Source organism: Myzus persicae, unplaced genomic scaffold (genome assembly GCF_001856785.1).
Source record: "Myzus persicae strain clone G006 unplaced genomic scaffold, MPER_G0061.0, whole genome shotgun sequence".
Taxonomy (NCBI): Eukaryota; Metazoa; Arthropoda; class Insecta; order Hemiptera; family Aphididae; genus Myzus; species Myzus persicae.
Genome location: NW_019100836.1, coordinates 62175 through 85840, shown reverse-complemented (window position 1 = coordinate 85840; position 23666 = coordinate 62175). Strand labels below are relative to the sequence as shown.

Genomic DNA, 23666 nt, shown 5'->3' with positions numbered 1-23666 from the left:
GAATTCGCAAAATTATAAAATTGATCCCTTTATTAGTACCTATACCTAGGTATTCAATGTATGTAGGTATATATTATTGTCTCACATAATATGGATTAAAAATGATTAATTAGAAATTGTGAAATTTCGTATTTAAATAGAACATTCGGTTTGAAAATTCCAAAATCCACAATTTTTTTGAACGAGATTTATTCAAAAAATTGCCCTCAAAAATTAAATGCTGAAATCGAATTTTAAATTTATAATTAATTTTGATCATTAAAATAAAAAATGTATGTAATTTAGAATTCGAATTTGATATAGTCTTCTGAAACGATCGAAAAATAGATTTATGATAATTCATACTTTGTAATAGTCATGTTCAATAGTTGAATGAAAATAATAAAAGTAATAGGTAGAGTACAACTATTATAAGACACAATTGTTTTTAATTGGGTGATTGAATACCTATTTATTAGGTACTCTTATGGTTAAATGGTGATGTATTTGGACGTTAAGGCGTTTAGCCGAGTACGAATAGGCTTGGACGTGGTATATGAACAGGGCAAAATGTTTTGAGTCAATAAGGTCGGTCAACGTGCAAAAGATTAACACCGAGGTTCGGGGGTTACCACGAGCGGGGTATATAATATGTTTAACGTGTCGCTGGGATCGACTGATATTTTAGTGGCAAAGACGTAAAAATAATCCATACATCGACGCACTACACTGATGGGGGGTATAGTCGGTGTAGTACGAGTGTCTTTATCGTTTCAGTGGATTTTTATGAGACTCCGGTGGCGCCTGCAAACATTACATTTCAATAGGTCCGCACCTCCGTCGCCACACTCGGCCATTCGTCTTTTTATAGTCTACAAACGAGTATGTATATATGGCAATAATAGTTGGGGTGTGTATACTACGCACACATATTATTATATAGACTATCGTTTCGAGGTATATATAAAAGAAAAAAAATAATAAATAAATATATAAAGAGATTCTCTTCCCGGACTCTTTGCGCTTACACATTATTCGCATTTGAGTCTGTGCGTTATACGTATACGCGAACCGGCGATATATAGTAATTATATTGCGGACGATATACCCCGCCACGTACGTACGTATATGCATATGTGTTTCATATATATATATATGCGATATTTTGCTTAAATAAAACGGTTCAATTAACAGCACGTCCCCCCGACCCCAAGAACGGTGGTACATACTGCTGCTGCAATCGGCGGCGGTGGGAATAAAATCTACTCCGGGGGCGAGCGTTCATATTATGCGTTAATTTCGAATTGCCCAAATGTCATAAAACGTAAAAGCCTGGGCGCAGGGATTTGCAATTTTCAAATCGGTTTATAGCTGTGTCTACATTTACGGCTTCCATGATAATACAAGTTCATAAATTTGTCAGCCGGAACTCCCCAATTAATACCACTCTGCGAGCAACATATTTTCCGCTTTTTATTAGGGCCATTTGCGCGTAAAGTCTTTGGGGACCGATATAGACAGACGGAACGCATATACGTTTTTCGGTGCTTATATTAATCGAAATTAATGTGTACTGTGGCCGCCGTTGCAATAATTTTTAAGAGTGTTTTGGTAGCTGTGGTGGCGGACGGACCACGAGATTTTGTTTGCTCATCGAAACATGTTTCCAATACACCATTATAATAATAATGTAAAATTTAAATAATATTAAATCATATCGAATTGGATTGACAAATCAATGTGATTGTCTTAGACTTACGCGACAAAATATAACCATCATTTTGCACTTGTGCAGTATACGTTTAGATTTCACCTCAAGTTTCTTATATACAAGACATTATAATATTATGCATATTATAAATGCATTATACGATGATAGGTTCATGCGCATACTATAGTAAACTTACTTTTTTGATCAAAATATGCCATTAAGAGCTCTGCAGTAGTACTTCAGTATTAAAAAGTAATATTAGTTCTGAAATGTTTTTACTGTAATACTGTTAATTTATTAAAGATTCTAAATGCATTTTAATTTTAACGTACCTTATATATACTGTTAAAGTTTTGGAAAGACCAGAATATCAAACGAATGCGAATGCAATTTTCATGAGTTTGTTATAAGCTTTAGTACTCTAGAACATTCATTCCTTTTATGTACGTATTATATGAATTATGTTTTGATTTTCATATAAACACAATTACATTTTCAGGTTTTTGGTTTGTCTATCAATTATTAGTAAAAACATAATGGCTTATTTTTTTAAACATACGTATTTATGACGAGCAGAAGTCGATAACTTGAATAATTATAATAATAATTATATTCGTGTTTTACTTACTTTAAGGTTAGGTTAGAATTGATTGAACACATTGTTGTCAACTAATGATGTCGTGATATTTCTATATATAATCCCTCTAGCACGAAGTGTGACTTTTATTAACCTAACATTTGTTCATAAATTGCTTAATTATTTTATGTTTGACTATCTTGAGTAAAATTAACTATAGCAGGATCCTTTTATTCAATCCTAAAGTCCACAAAATTTCAAGCTTGGGGCGCTAGCAAGGATCTGGACGAGTACAGCATGCTTATTGCAGTCAGATATTGATTAATGATTTCTGCCATGCTTTGAAAGTGAATATTTTTATATTGTGATTGTTCGTTTATCATAGTCTAGTCTGAGCAGTGAATTGAATGCACTTAAACCATGAAATAAATGTGCACATATGAGGTAACAATTTTCACATATAGGCATCGCAAATTCAAAGTCATGTAAAATAAATTCAACATAATTATCAAAATGGCTTGAAAAATAGGTACCAATTGATATAATGCTCAAAATTTCAAAAACATAATTTTTTTTGTAAGAATTTGTGTAAAATAAAGTTTGTATGATGGAACATTGTAATAAAGTTATAAAATGTCATTGAATTATCTGTATCTTATCTACGTGTAATTTTAGTTATATTATATTCTCAAAACTGGCGCTTATGCCTCGAATAAAATTTGTATCTCAATTATTTTGAATTCAATGTAAAAAATCATAAAGTCACATCTCTGATTGTAAACTATCATCTAACTTAATTTATCCACTTAATAATCAGCAATTATTGTTTCATCTATCCATTATTAATAAACTAATATCTCAATGTAGTGCAATCATAACAATCATAACATTGTGCAACGCAGTGCAGGTTCGAGAATAAAATTAGGTAATTACATTTTCTTTAATTGGAATTTTGAATAGTTTTGCACTGACACTCTTCGGTACTTATTAGTTATTTATTGCGAACTTTAGGCCGAGAAGAAAAGTTGTGATTATGCGCATTGTTTGTTAGTTTGTTTGTCTGTTTTTTATTTTATCTGCTAAATTACTCGTAACTAATTTGGCCAGTACATCACTATAGCTATAGCTGGTGTTGGCGATATTACAATTTGTAAGACCCGTAGTCATTGAAGTAACCGATTAAGACGATATTATATTGTTATACTTACTCTTCTCATGGGACGTTTATACTGGATTTCTTGGTTGCTCTTGTTTGTCTTGTCCGGACGGTAAAGTAATTTGTATTCTATAATCGGGCTGTAGCTTTTCACTGTCCATAACATTTCGTATGAATTTTTTGAACGGCTTTGTTTCGAGCTGGTGATGACCGCGACGTCTGGTCTTCCTGTAAACAGAGACATTTTTAACATTCACACTTGTTGTTTTGGTTACATATATTTTGTAACACACCTATTGTTCGGTTAGGTACCTAGATAATTAATTTTTTTAATTGTATCTATCGTTACATGTATTAAAATCAATATCGGGGTTTAATGACAAAAATATCATTTAAAATTCTTATAAAAATATTATTTTCTACAAAATTACTGTACCATCTAGTTGAAGCTAAATGCTTATAAAAATTATTTTGAGAACACATTAATCATTATATTACATCATTACAGTCCTAGCATCATATTATATTTGTTTATTTTGCTTAAGTTGGAATCTAGGGGAAGTTTATCTCCTTAAACATTTACTGAAGACTCCTAAAAATTTAGGTTGGAGCCAAACCTTAAGTTTTAGTTTTACTAAAATTGTGGAGCTTCAACCCCTATATATTTTGGACTATTTGTGCCTTGAAACTTCAGTATGAGAAATTTAAGCTCAATCTTGATCATGTTTTTCGTTTACATCGTATGTAGAGCTAGAACTTTTCTTCAGAAAAGCTTGATGATATTATTTGACTTTTTTAAATTTATTTTTTACACTTATTTGAACCACCATAATTATTTAACAAACATTTTTAAACTGAAATACAAATAAAAAAATCACTTACAAGCAATACAATTAATATTTATTTATTACTTATAGCAGGGCTTCTCAAATTTGGTCGGCCAAAAAGCTTGAAAATTTAATCAAAGATTACATAAAAGTTTTTCTTAAAGGAATTAAACAATATTTGAAAGTACAAGCATACTTTTTTTATAAGCATTTGAAGTTCAAATTTCGACCAAACTGGATATTTAAATAAAAAATACGATTTTATCTCTAAGGATTTTAGTTGTTTAGTTATAATTCAAAAAATATTAATTTTGTAAACTTGAAACTTTCCTCCATTACATTTATTATTATACTAATAATTAGTATATGTGATTATAAGGTTTTATTAAAAACTTATTCAAGTTTAACCTACCATGTATTAGAAATATACTAATAAATAAATAACTTATAGTAGGTTATATAAATATACTATAAAAGAATCTTCAAACTAGAAATTGACACTCCTCTTTGACACAATCATGACTTTCATTGATTTAAATTTAACAAGTCTATTAGTAGCTATTTACCCAATAAAGAGGTAGGCACAAACCTACAATACAGAAGTTCATCGAGTTCCAGATTTTTCAAAATACAAAATTATAATACTCGGATAACACTCTATTCCTATGCGACAAATTGTCTTTGTTAAGTGTTTTAGTATGCGGCGAATGAGATTATAAAGGCCAAATGGCCAGTAACAAGTAATATAAAACAATAAAATTATTGTTGTGTTTCGGGAGTGCCACCGACAGCCTCCACCTTTAGTTTTCGTAACGAATAATTTAATTAAATGGCAGATAGCATAAATTTAGTATTATTTATAGCATAAAATTAATATTTTTTAAGCACAAATAAACAAAATTGAATGTTGAATTTTAAGTTTAGAAATGTACGCATTTGAACGTGGTAATAATGGTAACATGATTATGTTTCACGATGGTGTTTGTAGTACAAAATAAAATTTATGAATGCGTAAAAAAGTGCGAAAAGCTATATTAGTGTTCGGATACCTTTCAAGTTGTGACTAGTGGGTATCATAATACAAAAATTTCCATTATTCATCACTATAAATTACAACCAAATACCACGGGACAAAATGCTGTACAAATTGGTTTTGAGATGATTGACGGTATATTATAAATAATAATGTATGTTTAAAATACTAGTCATTTCAAAGTAATAAAGTTTAAATTATTTTATGGCAGGTTTTTAATATTTCCATTATTGTTTGGTACATTGTAAAATTCCAAACAATTTTCTATAGAGACCTTTTTAATGATTGTAGGTATGAAAATAAAACACATTTATTTAGTCATGTACGCAAACGAATTTTAAATATGCTACGGGAATTTAAGCAGACATTTTATTGCAAAACTGTTTATAGTTAAGCATTGTTGTTTGTAAGTGTTATTCATTCAAATATAGTTTAAAGTATATCATTTAAAATATTTTTGACTACTTGTATTGGGCTATAACCTTCATAATAGAAAGTATATTGAATATTGATATAATAGACGAATTTAATAACTGTACGACGAGAAAGCTTGAACAAAGTCTTTAACATTAATCACTCATTAATTTGGAAAATATTAACTTTTTAGTAATGGTTATTCCATATTTTTAATTTTATACCCATGCTAAAATACTCTTATACAAATGTTTATGTACAAATATATTTTTATTAATGAACGTTTAAAGTTTAAATGTGTAATAATAATAAATAATAATACACCAGAAGTGTAATTGCCACTTCACTCCTCAAATAATAACCATATTTAATCATGATGAAAAAAATTGTTATTACCCGATATCATGCTATATTTTTATGTTAAAGGTTCATATAACATTTTCAGAATATGGTACGGATTCTTATAAGTTACAAAAATATATATAATTTGCTATTTTTAATAATAAAAGTTAATAGGTAGCGGCTTATCCAACAAATGCATACGGGTGAACAAAACAAGGATTAACACAAATTGTTAGAATTTTCTGAGTGTTAATTTATTTTTAAATATCGAAGTTAAAGGATCGCTTTATATAATTTATTACATTATACCGGCACGTCACGACAATTGCGTGAACATTTGTTGAAGTTAATTTTCTGTCATTAAATAACCATGCAATTGGGCTGAGCGAAGTTCCTTAGACAGTAACGAGAATGTTAATTAATTCAACAACAAAAAATCACCTCTGCTTGGTGTTTAGCTATTTGCGCCTTTAACTCAAAAATGTAACTTAAAATCGTCTAATTAGACTGGCATTGAGGGACGTTCGTACAACAATAATACATGACAAGTGCGTTGCAGACAGGTTAGGAGGCTGACGGACGTGAGGTGTGGTGGGAAACAGTTGAAATTCAATTTCGAGTGTTGTCGTGTTACATTGTGTGTAGGGCCTGTCGAGTGAAACAAAAACAAATAACTGAGATGTTCCCGAAGTTTCTGTTTGGTCTTAGGTACATACCACACCAATTAACGTGACATTACAGCTGGAAACGTAACTTTTTAAATATACCAATGGTGTAAAGCCAAACGCTGCTCCGAATAATTTTAATATGACTTGGTATTTTTATAATAATTAATACAAATAGCTTAAATAGTATGAAACACTATTGCATAAGCTAATATAAGGATAAAATAGTATTTGTACTTTGTACTAAGGGATATTATTTAGTGTATTTTTCATATGAACATCTAAATTGAGTAGAAAACTGTAAATAGTATACAACATTTTGGTAATTATCAAATAGTAAGATGCTGTGTAAGTGTACTTAGATTATTCTCATTTTGCAAGTGTAAAATAAGTAATAACAATATTTGTCACGACATAAAAATTAAAAATATTAATAATTACTATAAAATCATAATTGCAAATTTAAACTTCTTGCAGATAGTATATTTATATATATAAGGGGTTTGTATAGGGTAGTTCTTGTGTTGTAATTTTATACCACAAGTTTCTTGTCTGCACATATTTTATAAAAAGTAAAAAAAATTTAATGGTGGAGTTTGATTTAAAATATATATACTTTTTTTTTGTTAGTTACTATTCAATTATTCACAAGCTACCCGAGTTAAGGTAAAAATAATTTTCAATAATATGTATATGATCTATAAATATCAATTATATTTATAAATTAGTAGTTGATAAAGTAATTAAAATTCAATATGTATTTGAGTGTATGACAATTTTAGAGTATTCTCGATTATTTGAACAAAAAATTAAAAAATATTTTTCACATAGAATTCAAATTTACTTTTCATAACTACTGTAGACATGTAACAATAAGTGCTATATATTAAGTAGGTACTGCACTTGTTTTTTTTAATTTGAAAAATTTCTTTCAAACATTAAAATTATTTTCTAAAATATAAATATTAATAGGTAAATAAAATATCGATGGTTAAAATTGTCTCCAACTATTAAAGCTCCAAATGTCTTACGCAGTTTTGATATTTATAGTTAATAGTATAGTAAGTATTTAATTTAAATGTTTAAAAAAAGGCATAATAATTAATATTGATATGAAAAATCACTGAAAGGTATAATTTTAACTAGGCTTTTATTTAACGTTTGAAATAGAAAACAGTTTGAGGTACAATACAAAATATTAGCCAAAATATGTTTAGGGAATATGTAAGTCATAAGTGTATACTTTGAATGTTTAACAAGGAGATAGGACATATAATTGATGAATCGCTTTAATGGGATTATAGCTAGTCACAGAATTATGGTTTGTTAAGAACTGTTCACGTAATCACGTGTGGAACGGGTCTAAGAAGTATTTCCATTTTAGAATCGAATAACAATATTTGTTATTCAATGCGTTTGTAATTAAAATGTCAAAAATTAATTGCTTGTAGGTTGGATAATATGTGTTATCCTCTGGTTATTGAAGTTCATTCGCAGACAAATTTAACAGACGATTTGAATTTCGTTTGAACCGTTAGCGATTCCCATACTAATGAAAGATTTCGATCGATGATTGTTAATTTGTGCAATGGACCGTTTTATTTTAAGCTTGGCGTCTCAAAGGAAATTAGAATAATTTTAATATAGTAACAAGACGCATTTCGCTTAAAGTGAAAACAATACTGCTTCTATCAAATACACACGTTTCATAATAATTATTAATCAACATTGTACGTAATATTATTTTATGAAGTAATTTATTATAATTAAGATGGAAATTATTAGAGTTTAGGAAATTTCAAAGAGTATATTATTAACTTTTTTTTTAATTTGGTAAGTTGTATAAATTATCAAAGTCGTACTATAGAGTCTGCTATTTGTTCAAGACTAAGTTCTTTATTATATAACTGCTAGAGAATCGTTTGAATATAAATTATGCAATGGTTTCCTTATCAAACATATTTGACTATAATTACAATATTTTAGAATATTTACATTGTTTAGAAGTTATAAAAAATAAGGAAATAATAATGTAGATAAACATAATATGTATGTTTTAAGTTAGAACTGTATACTTTAGTTACGTGAATAATATTATGTAAATTGAATCATCTGTTGATTAATTAATCAAAATTTAAATTTGCATAATTCTTTTCCGAGCCAAACATTTTCACTAATAATTTGATTACGTATTTGGTTTTAGTTGGATTCTTGTTGAAATACCTTCCGTTCTAAAGATTCTACAAGGAAAGATATACTATAGCTTTTTATTATCCATTCAAGATTTGAGTATGTTTTTTTATAAATTCCATTTAAAATATTAAAATAATATAATCAATAAAAATATTTTATTAATATGATATGGATAGTAACAAGTGGTTAATATAATTCAGTATTAATATTCATTCACAAAATTATAATATATATTTATACTAATTAACAACGACAGCAAATAATATTTTATTTAGAATCAAACTAAGAGAAATTTGATTTGCAATAATTTTAATATTACCTAATTAATGATATTTTTTTACATTTTGGATTGTTGTGATACATTTGCTATAATGAGTACTCTATTAAGATACAATTCCAATAAACCAATTCACGATATTAAAATTATGTAATAAAAAATCTGTTCAAGAATTTTTTTAGAATTAAAAACGTTCACTATGGGAAACTATTTGAAATTTGAAACTGTTAAACACATGAAAATAAATGTGGTTAATGTGATTAAAAGTTTAAACATTTATAAATTAAAAACAAAAATTACGAACATAAAATCTTGAACGCTTGAATAGTTGGATAGTTTAATAGGTACTAAAATTTAATCAGCCTGTATATTATGTTGAATAATACGATGAATACAAGAACCATATTAATGGTAATTTCACAACAACTTACTTGTATTAAACGGCTAAAGTAGGTACTGTTAAAAAGTATTGGTAACTCGTTAGGTTCGTGTTAAGATCTAAACATTATAATAAATAATTGATTTGTGAAAATGTCTAAAAAAAAAGAGGTATGTGACCTCATTACACTAAAAAATGAGCTTTTTTCAATTACATTGATACTTAGGATAATAGATTTGATCGATATTAATATTGTTTTTTAAAACCCTGAGTTAAAGGTATAATAGTATTCATATTCCAGTGCTTATAGCGAATTAATTTGTAATAAAACTCCTCCTACATTCTTATTTTCGTTTATCGTCAGATATATTGTATTATGTATAATATACGACACTATATACATCAGTTGTTTTTAGTTTGATTTGTTCAATAGTTGTCCAACATCGTTTGATAAAAAAATAAATACATATACTTTCATGAAATGTTTGAATATTCAGCCATGTATCAAAGATTTAAATTAAAGGTGGTGTGGAGATGAGAGGATGAATGTACATAATGAATAATTTACCAACAAATAGTATTAAAAATGAAATAAATTATGTCAAAATAATGCGATTATTATGGATATTGTTGGAGGACTTATGTGTCTCTACGGTCCTTGCATCCACAATGTCTGTGTTTATTGTAAATTATCATAATCTATTTCGCTTTTCTTTAAAATTAATTTTTATGAAATTCATGTTGCTATAGTTTGAACAGTGTAGGTAGGTATATAAGTTGTATTCGTTTGAGAAATCAATCGGTGGTCCACTGCAATATGCAGTTTTAACTTTTTAGTATCTTATGTGTTAGGTATACATTTCTATAAAATCATATGATAGATATATATTTTATTGAAGCCAACTCTTATTGGAAAATGTTTACCAAAATGTTTTAACTAAAAAACGGAGAACTTCATTAATATACAATACATTGAAATGTTATTGTTTATTAGTTATCTCCTAATTTAATAATTACTCAGAAGTTTCGTAGTTAAATTAAGTATCTAATTCAAAATAAAATAAAATAATTTAAGTATAATTTATAATTTTACCTTCTTTAATCAGTTACAATTTATCAATTCTTTACATTTTATTAAAGTGCAATGTCTCCATATTTCTAAGATAACATAACCTATCCAGTATCCATACACTTGGGGTCAGGGATCATTGAGATTTGGCAAAAATATTCAAGATTTATTCATGGCATTGATTTAACATTAAATTATTTTTGCATTAATTATGAATATATTACGTAGTTCATAACCAAACCTGCAGATTAACAAGAGATTAATATTTGCCACGTGCCATGGAACTAATAAAACAGTCTGCGCGATGTTACGTCAAACCATTGTTTTACATTTGATCCATCGCATTATCATTACAGATGCATTTTAAGCCGGCATAGTGCAACACGTATGGAAAAAGACAATTTCTCATAACTAGAAACGTCGACAAAATAATCCACTTATTTTTAACCTGACACTAATTATAATTTATACAATGCATGGTTCGTTGTCAAAAGCTATTTTCCTAATGATATTTTGCATACATTATATTGGTTAAGTTACTGTATATATTTAATTATTCGAATATCAACTGATGTGATAGTTATTGTTGCAGGTATACCGTGTTTGCTGCTTACTACATATATGATTTTCTGTATCTCTAGTTAAAGTTCATAGATTATCTCTTACATATAGTTTGGGCTATGAGTGAAAAATAATACATATTTTTAAACCCATAGGCGCTACTAGACCCTCTTGGCAGGAGGGGGGGGGGGAGGAGGCAGAAAATATAAAAGAGTTCTCTGATATTCATTCAAAGCGAATCTCTTATGTATTAGCGATGTATGTGCAATAAGTTATATTTGGGACGTTTACGATTTAATACGATTTCATTATGAATTATATTTACCAGTCACTTCGATGGATCGTTTGCTTTTGCCAAGTCCATTATCGGCCACACAAGAATAATTGCCAAAATCGGTCTTTTGCACTTTTCTCAAGCGTAAAGTGTATCGGTTGCCTCTGACGTCAGTAATCCGCCATTCGGTCATGTCCAGCTGCAATGTGTCTCTATACCACAAAACCTGAAAAATTACACGAAAAATCGTAAGACGTGATATATTATTTTATATGTGCAGATGTACCTAATATAAATATTATCGCGAAGTACATGGCTCACTTGGTGTCAACCACACTGTATACATTATACATGCTCAATACCAGGGTCAGTGATCTATTAAAAATGTGTGGTAATTGTTTACTTGTGTGTAAGTAGGAAAAAATGTACCCTTCTTAATAAAAATCTTGAGTGCGCACCAAACTGAAGATTATCGAACACAATCCAGTTCAAATATCACAAAACTAAATTTTTTCTATCTGCTGAAAATTAATATTATGTAAGAATAACCAAATGGCCGTATCTATATCTATAATGGCAGTTATGGCACTATTATTGAACTTGACAGTTGCTTGTACATTTCCTCATAACATGTTGAGTTCGCTTGTTCCTCTCGTGGGTTTGTGTTCGGTAATTTAAAAGTTTTGAACAAATTGACTAATCTAGATTTTAACATTTTAAACATATCTGTTGCATAGGTTCCTATATTTTATGTATAACACACAAATTATAAGATATGTCTCATCACATTTACCCTCTCAAATAATTGGTTTATTTAACGACTCGTGAGAGGCAATTTAGTTTTTTTTTTTATAATTAATAAGTTAAATTATTTATTTTCACTGAAAATTAGAACAGTAATGAACTAACCAAATATGAATTTAAACTATGATTTTGAGTACGATTTGATCTTTATAGCTCTATAAATCATTTTTCGAAATTAATAAATTTATCAGGTCCGATTTTTAGAAAAAAGCTTTATCCTTAGAATTTCATGGTTACAACAATTTTGTAATAAAACAATAAACAATTATTGTTAGTTTTTATCGATTATTAAATATATATTATATTATTTAGAAAAAAACATTTTATTGTAAAATTGAAGGAAACACAAACACACATATTTTGGTGCAAGATTAAAATTGTCGTCGCTGTATTTCAATAAAACAAAGAAAAATTTATCTTTAAGTTGGGAAACATTTTGTTTATAAGAGTTTAAAATACATATTATTTTCTTTTCACAATAATTTTTTAACATGATATACATAGCATGTTAAACGGTAAGTTCTAAATATTTAGGTTGGGACAAGCTGGCGGACTTAACGTCAAATTACTGTTAAAAAAACAGCTTGCAAGAAAATGCACTGTTTATACCAATAGCTGGAGGTTCTTAAACGACAATCTGCATACACAGGCTCTATATTTCATTCAATACAATTTTAATAAGTGAAATATAAGTATATATATATTAAAACCGTCGGCAGTTTTATTTCTATTGTTATGAATACCAGTAAAACAACAAACTGGAGAGATTCTACGCCATAAAAAAATTATTAATACCAAGCTTAGATGGCCTAGATAGTTTCGAAATTGATTGACGCACACCAAACCGATTTTAGCGCTTTGATTAATGGCCTCTAGGCTATACACTACCGACGGCGCCATTTTGCGACTGTTTGAATTAATATCGAAGCCAACTCTGTGTTATACAGGCTTACAGCCTACTGTATAAACGACTTTTCGGACACTTCATTATAGGCGTAACAATTTTCAGTCAAAATATCTCCGAACAAAACTTCCCGGTGACAGAAATCATCGGCTGACAAGTTCGTAAAATGTAGTTGTGTACATGAATTGATTGCCAATGTTTACCGAACGAGCCACGGCACGCCTGTAACGTATTTGTATTATCCATAATTATTATTGGAGTTAAGGGTTGGTCATTCTGCCCATTACTTTTCAGGTAGTTCCTTACAGCGTAGTTTTGGATATACCGTGAATCACCGATGACTTGTTGTGTAACTCTACGCCGTCTTGTGAATAAGAAATAATATAAAAACAAACTTGATTTTGCAGGACTTAACTTGCATGGAGTATCGTAAACATGAATGATCTTTTAAGCGCTAAGTTCGAGATCGCAGAAATCCAAGGTAGGTTATGATATTTAAATAAAAATCTGTTTAATCACAGGGAATTTATTCGCTTGTTTTGTTGTTATAATAACTGATTAGATAAAAATTGAATAACTTATGATGTTTTAAACCGGCTTATATAATGGAATGACTGATTTTGTACAATTGTTCATTTTAGTTCATGGACGTATTTCTAAAAAGCAAATTAAAGGGGAGATTATCAGTTTTCACTTAAAAGTTTTTAATCGTGGTCGGTCAGTAAAAATGGATTATTCAAAATGTTCATGTTGTAAAATTTTGAATTTTATCAAATTATAGTGTTAAAAATCTTCAATTCACGTTGGTCGTTGACTATCTTGAAAAAACAAGGAAATGTTCGAAACCCCCCTACATTTGAAAAGAACTTAGTATTGTCATGTACAATATGATTTAGTGATAGAAAACCTACCACAAGCAGACAACAAGATGTCAGGAAATGACATAGCGACATAGGTACCACACTTTAAAAACTCTCCCAAAGTCCAAATATATTATGAAATGTAATACTATTGATAGAGTTTTAATCTTATGCACGGTTTTAGTAGTTAACAGAAGTAAAGAAAAAACTTTAAGAGTACTTCAAACCCTAATATGTTGTTTCCGTGAGACGAAGCTACAGGCGCAGAACATGAACAATTTTACGTTTAAAAGAATTCATTTTATTCTGTTCTTTATTAGATTGAGCTGACTTATAATCAAATTTAAATGTTAGAGTATTATCCAGCGCACCACATAGGTTTTTTTAATATTCTAATGTCGAAGCAAGTTATGAGCATTTTAAATCTAACCGAAAAATATTATATTTTTAAATGCTCATAACTTGCGTTGACATTAATTACATAGCAACAAAAAATCCTCCATATTCATACTTTTAAGTTTGATAATAAGTCAAGCCGTTGTAATGTTAAAAATAACAAAGTGAATGGATTATTTTACATGAACAGTTTGATATGTTATGCGTTAGTAAGACAAAGACAACGTGACGTCCTTTTAACAGAAAATTACAGAATATTTCATCAGGAAAACGACGAAAAGAATACGAAAATTATAAAAAGAAAATGTTGGATCTTGTAATGAAACACCAGAATTTCAATATATTTTATGAGTGATATCGTCTTTTACCCTTATACGATATTCAATGGGTAGTTATTTTGTCATGAACGAAATTGTACGTGGGATCTTATATCAGAAACTAATTATTAAGATTACATCAAATACTATAGATTAGATCACGGGAAGCTCTGTTGAAAACGTCTGCCGACGCATAGAACTCAATTTCACTGAAATTGCTTATACAGCCCCTTACTGAAAATATGCGATAAACAAATACAAATTGTTGTCAAAATATAAATTTAATTTTACCTCAGATATACGTAAGAGTGTAGATAAAAGCTTCGAAATAAAAAAAAACATATTAGGAAGGTATATTATACTATTTATTTTTGTTTTTTTTCGGTTATTTTTTTGATTATTTATAAAATATATTTATATTCATATAGATAATAGGTATAAGTAACCTTATTATATTTTAATTTTAATCGTATTATGTTATATTCATTATATTTTAATGAAATGAATTGTTTAAGAAATGAATATGGTGCATATTATATTAATGTATAACAACATAAGTTTGTTTTGTTTTATAGATATTCATTGACTCTACAAAAAACATAAACAATAAACCATTTGACTTTGTTAAATGTTTTTACAATCTAAAGTTTTCAAAAGCATTGAAATCAGAATCAAAGTTTCTTATTTTTAGTAATAAAACATAAAAATAACTAATGTTATATTATACGTAGTCAATAAATTTAATTTTTATGTAAAAAAAATTTAATTAAAAAAATGACTAAAACAAAAGAGATTTTGCTTGTTAGGTCTTCCTGTTACATTCTGTATACACCCGCCAGATAAATTAAATATCATACACACTTGAAATTAGTCAGTACAATCACTGTATTTATTATTATTATTTAAAAGAATTCTGAGCACCTACTCTCCATCTGTCGTTCAACTTCATAGTATTTACGCGTTTCTCGCGTTCTCCAAGAGTGGAATAAATCACGTTAACGTGTGAATTATTGCACTATTTTTCATAGCGCGTGTGCATCAGTACCAATATACCATATTTTATATTAGTCACATTATTTGGATTGCATCACGACTTAGTTCTATGTAAAATATAAATACAACGTAATCGCGTGGTTTTTTGGAAATTTTTGATTGACAGATTTCTTACAGACCAGTAGCTTGTACTCTATTATTATGTATACGTATACGTTTTCTGGTGAAAAAATTACACTAAGTTCGAAAAGCTCAAAGTGTATATTATGACTGTAAAAAAAAATTGCTTTGTGTATTATAGCATAATATTTTAATGAATTAAACAATAAGTTTACTGGAGGGTAAATAATACATAATGAATAAATTTGCAGGATAAACTTTCTTTGGAAACATTATAAGAATTATGTAAATTTTAAAATGAAATTTTGTTGAAAAATGCTCAGACAGAATATATTTATAAAATATAATATTATATTATATATTAAGATTGAAATTACTATTTGAATACTAAATAGAAAATAAAAATTGAACCTTTAAGATATTAACATAAATAATTAGTCGTATATATTGGCTATACATATTAGAATTGAGTTTAGGTAAACTAAAAAAAAAGTACTGAAAATGAATAAAATTTTAAGTTTGAGTTTTTAATACCATAGTCATAGGATCAAATTATGAAACGATATTAATGATAGAAAATACATCTAGGAATACATAATAATGTTTACATTTAAAATGTAAGTAATTATAAAAATTTTAACTATGTTTCGAATAATTTAAAGAGTGGCGGGTAATGGTTTCAACGTGATGTTTATACGATACTTAAACTGAGATTATTTTAATAGTTTAGTCCAAGTACTCAATATTCAATTATCATTTATAATTCAACTATATTTTAATTGAATAAGGTACATTTTATAACAAAACAATATAAGTTGAATGCCTGTAGGAAGCTGTAATTACCAATATAGTTTATTTAAATCCTTAAAATTTAGAGTGAAATTGTTTAATATCCATTACATGTATTTGAGTAGACTTTATATTCTAACGGTTAGATTTTGGTAACATATTGGACAGAAGAGCTAACGTTCAGACTAAAGTTTTAAGTATTATAAATCACTACTTCGTACCTAAAAAAGTATTATTTTATGTATCTAAAAATATTTAGCTGGTGTGAGGAACAGTAGTTTTATTATGTTTATTTGTTTGAACGTTTTTAGGATAAAATCACATTTAAACGTAAAGTTTACTAAAATAAAAACCAAAGAATTATAGGTACAACTAAATTACTTACCTAATAAAACTGATGTTTAGATACATATAGTAAATTTTTTTTTACATTAATTTATTGCATATTTTAATATTAAGTTGGGTTGTTATTTGTATTTTCAAGTTTATCATATTATATTTATTTTATTTTTATGTATTACAAAATTAGACTATGTTACAATTGAATGTTATATTATATTTATAAGATGCGATATTAATGGTTGATATATTATTATCTTGTCAAAGTACATAAACACTGCAGTAGATTTTTAGGATTGTATAAATCATAAGATACCTTTCTAAATGTTACAACTTTTAATTAAAAATATCATAAATTGATTTAAATAATATTTGTTATTAGCTTATTATTATGGTCACTTATAAATTATTCGTTAATAAATCATCATAATATAATATGTGCTTATGTTATCATGAATAGGTTGTCTAAAAAAATAAACAGTAATACAACTATCAAACAATGAATGAAGTTTAGTGAAATCTAAACGGTAATACTTTTAAATTGTTGAAAGAATAAAAAAAAAAAATTAATGTCTACAAAAGAGTTTTAAGTTTTGAAGTTATATTTAAAACACGTTACAAATGTTAGTATTACTTTGTTTAAAAAAAACATAAAATTATACTTTTAAGGTGTTGTTTTTGAAGTGAGCGTTTTTCTATGTAAAAGGATAAGGCATAGTTGTATTGTTGAAGTGTTAATATTAAATGTTAAGTGTTTATTATGCATAATATACAAGTATAAAATATTATAGGAACATATAATATTGCATTGTAATTTGATACTTGTTTCGCCAAGACGTCAGATAAATACAAGACAAAATGGACGTTTTATGTCCCATATTATTCGTTTTGTTTTGATGCTAGACATTTTTGCATTTTTGAAAAAACGAGTACTCTATAGACTATAATAAAATAATTTGTTATCACAAAATATTTTTATGTGGGCAGTTTTAATTTTATTGGGATTTAATGGGTATAATCAATATATTTAATTGGTAAATGATTATCAAACTATACAGACAGCTTTCAATAGGTTCTAAATAGTAAATTGTAACGAGTTGAATTTTTCAATAGCACAAATTAACTTTGAGAGTATGTTCATATTATAATTTATATTTTAGAATGCCTATTAATCACAAACTTAAATATTTTAGTCTAAGAATAATATACCAAAGTTTATTGTTTATTAATCGTCCAATATTCTGTTACGTATACAATATTATATAGGTACTTATAGTTATTCGATATTACATTGTTACATTTACATGAATTTGCATATCCTAATCGATTCCTCACCAAAGGTAATATCGGGAAAATGATTTTTCTTAGACTTGAGGATGATATAGAAAGTGAGTGGTTAGAATCGCCTGACCTATAATCGGGGACTCGGAAAATTATGCATGCAATGCTGCACGAAATGCAGCCGGGGCAGAGCTGGTGTTCTTAATTAATTACGTGAAATAACTATGGTATATCGTTAATGTATACCGACAAACCGCAGATATTAGAAGGGAATTCGGGGCGTAGGATAAAAGTAAAAATATGAAAAATAGAGAACACCATGTACAAAGTATAAAATATATTATATATGTATATGATGTATTTTTTACGTGGCGTGGCGGCGGTGGTATACTATGAAACTTTTATAAATTACATCGACCGATTGTCGAGAGGCAGTGGATAATTTGGTCTCTTAGGAATTCGGAGCCATAATAAATTACAAATTTAAATCGGCTCGACATTGGTTCGGAGTGAAAGGGAGGAAAACGATCGAAGGAAAGGTGAAAGGAATAAGGTCTCTCCCGTATACGACTACACGCAAGCCAAACGGCAAACACAAATGCATACTGCGGGCGTCTCATGGGTGGTAAAGGATCGAAGGAAATACTCGGTACCGCCGCCACCGCAAATGCATACTCACACGTATATCGGTATATTATATTATTGTATATGAGCGATTTTTTTTCCCTGACGAGATGAAATATACATGCGAGTCTTTTGCACAAAGCTCGAATGTGTGGCTAATATTAAAGGTGCATGAAGCTTAAAAATAAAAGGGTGAGGGTAGGTGGAGAGGTATGGAGAGAAAAAGGAGGGGCTGAGAGGGGAAAGGAGAGAGGGAGAGAGAGAGAATGCTCTGCGATGTGAACAAAATAATAGAAAGAAAGAAAACAGAATAAATATTTTTTTGAAAACAACGACGAGCGCGGTGGAGTGGTTACTCGAAATTTCCATTCACCAAATTCGGTTCGTTTATGATACCAACAAAATAGCGTTTCACGTATTATCATGAGCTCGTTTTATATGTATTTATGCTTTAACTATCCTCTGGGCCGTTTAATGTGTTCACTCATTTTTAGTACAAACCATTTTCCCCCTATGTTATACTTTACAGTTGGTATTAGCTCGATACGATGTATGATCAAAATACGAGTTTTTTGTGGTAACTCGATCATAAAAATGTTTTTTATGTCTAACAATTTCCGTTCAATATTTTCAAACACATCAAACAGTTTTATAAATTGTTATTTACTGTCAGTTATTATTATATTTTTGAGTTACACTACTTCATGACGAAAATATATTTTACCTATTTTCTATTGCAAAGAGCTAAAATGTAACTTTAATTCATATATATATTTAATCACAATATTATTAATTTTCCATTGATGTTGTATATATGAAAGAAAATAATTAGTTCCATGGTTTCAATTTTTTTTAAATACTGTTTGTTTGTGATTATTATTTGTCAACTCATAATACCATAACCATTAAAATATATTTTGTGTTTTATGAAACGAATAGACATAATTAAAACAGAAGGTACTTTTCAATAAAAGTATCCGTCAAATTTAATGACAGAAATATTAATAATAATATGATAGGTATATAACTGATTACAATCTATATTTGATCAGTTGAAAAATGAAAATACAATAAATACTATTCAAAGCAGAAAATAATTTATAATAGGTAATAATAGTTAATAAACTTTAATGTGTACTATGTTTTTTGTGTGCAAATGTCAATACAATATTTGTCCACACAAAAATATTATTTTAATAAGTGTATAATGGATATTATGCATAGTGTTATAAATTATATCCATATTATATACTATACAGTATTAATACAATTATTGGTACTTAATAATAAATTAAGAAATATGAGGATATGTACTGTGCACACTGGAGATATTTTTATTTATTATATGATATATTGATATAAAATGGTTATTTTAAAGCCAAATATATTATAACGTTGCGGATAAAAAAATATGTGTATGATATGGTATAGCTTGAGCAAGTGACATCTAACAAAAAATGTATAATCGGTTGATGGAAGTATAATGTATAGTTCTTTTTTCTTTCTTTTTCAATTCTTTTTTTATTGAGTTTGAAAAGTTTTGTGGGAATTTATCGATGGCACAAGTGGCAACAGAAAATGAAAGTCATCTTCGTGGTGACACGAATGACGGAAAGTTAATATGGTCGATAGAAACAAGAACATTAGATGGCTACACGTATGATGAGTTCTGTTATAATGGCGATTGATCAAGAATACTGGTAATGAATTTGGAAATTATTTTGTATGGGTCAATCGCAAAGAATAACAACCATAATAGTAACAACTCTAAGTTCTTCTAAGTTACGTCCTATATAGCATTGCCTATGGGTACATTACTTATACAATACGTTACTTCGATGGCGATGTGCGATGGAAAATGAAACAACATTTCAAATTGCATTGGCCAATATATATACAAGGATGATGATATCATGTATTTTATTTATTTGTGATCAAATGAAAACCAGATGATTTCCGGGTTTGCAGCTGCAATTAAAACAGTCGATTGCACGAGACTAATCGACCTGTAATGTCCAGAGCGTTCCGGAGAAAGCATTACAGTGAATTTATTTTCAATGCGAAGTCTTCCGGTGGCAGTACTTGGCAAACTCATTCCATCAATTTTATTTTTTAGAAAAAAATATACATATATATAGACAAGGGAAAAGAAGCAAATGAATAAAGTACACAATTTATAGTATAGGATATCTTGGTATTTTTTTGAAAGTTTCAGAAAAATCCGTTATGCCATATCCAAGAACTAGCCGTGCACAAAAGTTCACAACTCAAACAAATAAGTTTAAAAAAGGCATAAAATCAATAGCTTTTTAATCTCCATTGTAGAATCTAAAAACTTTTATTTGAAGCATATTTCTCTTCTTTTTTTGTTGGTATTTATTCATATTTCCTACAAACTTTGAACGGTTGTATTCGATAACCACTCATTGGTTTTTAGAGCACGTTTGCCAAAAATTGTAGGAAAAAAGACATATTACAATCTAACTTCTAACATTGAAAAATATTAAGTTTAAAAGTGGATTTTATTTAAGGATGTAGTTGTACATCACATTAAAGAAATATAACCTATTATTTATCTATATATCATATCTTTATGCTCTTTGGGAACAATGACAATATGCGTTATCTTTGTCCGTATTTTGTGCTCTAAGTTCAACATTTTAAATCAATTTGAAAAACATTTAAGTTGTACGTAAATTCAATACCAGAACTTTGCTTAACACAATAGGTATATGGGTGTATAATTGTATGTTTTTATTTGTTTTAAGCTCAATTAGTTTTTTCAATTAAATTAAAATATTGTTCATTTTGCAGTTAAATTGATATTTTTGTTTGTTGTTTAATTAATAATTATACTAATTAATAAAATGTTGCAATTAAAATGACTTGATGTTTCAACTGAATATATTTTTACTTTTAATATTTTAGAAGTTGTATGTAACAGGTTGACTGCCATGTGTACATTTGTTTGTACACGAACAAATCTCCATACTTGTATAAACAAATATTTTTATACTATCCAACAAATTTTAAACGATAATTTTCAAAAACTTCTTTTTTTATAATTTTGTTTTTTTGTAAATTAAAATATCCATTTGATATCTTCGCTGAGTAGACAAACTGGTCCTAGGGGCCACAATATTTAATTCCAATGTTAAATCAGTACAGGCGTGTACACATTTCTGTACATGGAAAGAAAAATGGTAAGTAAAGGAGTGTACACAATTTTGTACACACGGCACAGGGTAAAAAGTATCAAAAATCATTGTGGTAGTCAACCTGTTAACTTTTTGAAATCCCACCCCCACCCCCAAAACTAAACAAACCCGTATGAGAATGTTATAATAACCTCTTTCAGAATCGTTTAAAACTTTAAATAATTATTGCTTCAGAGTTCAACAATATTTTCACACCCATAAAATAACCACCCTGGAAGACCTAGAATTTCAAATAATATGAATGTTAACATTATTTTTTTAATAAGTTGTTTCTTAGACTAAGACAGTTAATTCTACGACAATATCTATTTACTTTAAATCCAATATAAATGATCTACAATAATTTAAAATATTTATTCTAGAGTATTGTCTAACCTATTATGGTTCTTTTTAATAAATTTAAAATTATTTTGGACGTCCATAAAAAAATAGGTTTTTTTTATAAAATGTCATGGAACTTTTATTACTTAAAAAGTATTTTTACTTATTTTATAAGTGATAAAACAAACACTTGAGCTCTGTTATTAAATTAGGTGGATACTTTCGCTATCCGTTGCTTGTTATTTGGACAAGATATCCAATGTCCGCGTCTGAAATATACGTATAATCGTATGTATCAGATTATATCTATATATTATTTTAGATACAAACGACGAAATTGTCGAAAAAGTGTTGTCAACACAATAATGTCGTTTCATAAAGTATATACACAGTGCACAGGGACCCTGTGGATGGTAAACATTATTGCACACCAATACAGCCATCACAGGGCCTCGTGAGGTCAATATTTGAGGTCGTGCATTATACTTCATATATTGATTTTATGACGAGAAACGTGTTGTAATATATGTGCAATTCTTGAGGGTCTTGTCTGTGTAAGATGTATACATTAATTTATACTGCATGTTTGTATGTTCTGGTATGTATTTATTATAATAAATACATTTCAGTACGTGGAAATATCTAAAGAATGGCGTTTTACGAATCTATTTTCTATGCAAACTAGGGCAGAATCCCAAATACACTTAAAACCATACGAATGTTTTATCCTTTACACTCCAGGAATGCCTGGATGAGTTACGATATGGCTGTAAACGTTAAACGATATGTTTTTTACGATCGAATTTAACCAAAAATACATTTATTGAATAGAATAACCGCAGGTTATGTTTGAATATAAATTCTACTGTGGTTATAAGTCATGCAAACAAACGCCACCAAGTACCGGGCTAAAAAAATATGTTTTTTATCGAAGCATTTTATTATGTTTAGGAGTATAGTAGGTGCCTATCGAATGTAATAAAAATGAATTAATTTCGTTTTATACAGAGTGATAAGAGAACAACACAATATAGAAGAAAAGATCAACAAATAAAACAGTTCATGATACGCATTAATGAAATGGCTATTAAATGAAAGATACATTTTAATGTTTTAATACTTTTATAATAATAATAATAAAACTATTTATTTGACACCAAACTACTTTTATAAAATATGTTAGGTATCCATATATTAATATTATTACTGTAGGCAGTATACCTTATGAGAATAATTTTTCATT

At 28.2% G+C, this 23666-nt stretch overlaps 1 protein-coding gene across 1 annotated transcript in view; it reads right to left on the bottom strand.

The window, feature by feature from the left end:
- Positions 1 to 23666, bottom strand: part of LOC111026361 (limbic system-associated membrane protein-like) — an 85939-nt gene that overhangs the window by 5971 nt on the left and 56302 nt on the right. The window contains exons 6-7 of the mRNA XM_022304425.1: positions 11509 to 11683; positions 3476 to 3651 (exon numbers count right to left, since the gene is read on the bottom strand). Of these exons, the coding sequence (XP_022160117.1) occupies positions 3476 to 3651; positions 11509 to 11683 (351 nt within the window). The remainder of the gene's footprint in view (positions 1 to 3475; positions 3652 to 11508; positions 11684 to 23666) is intronic.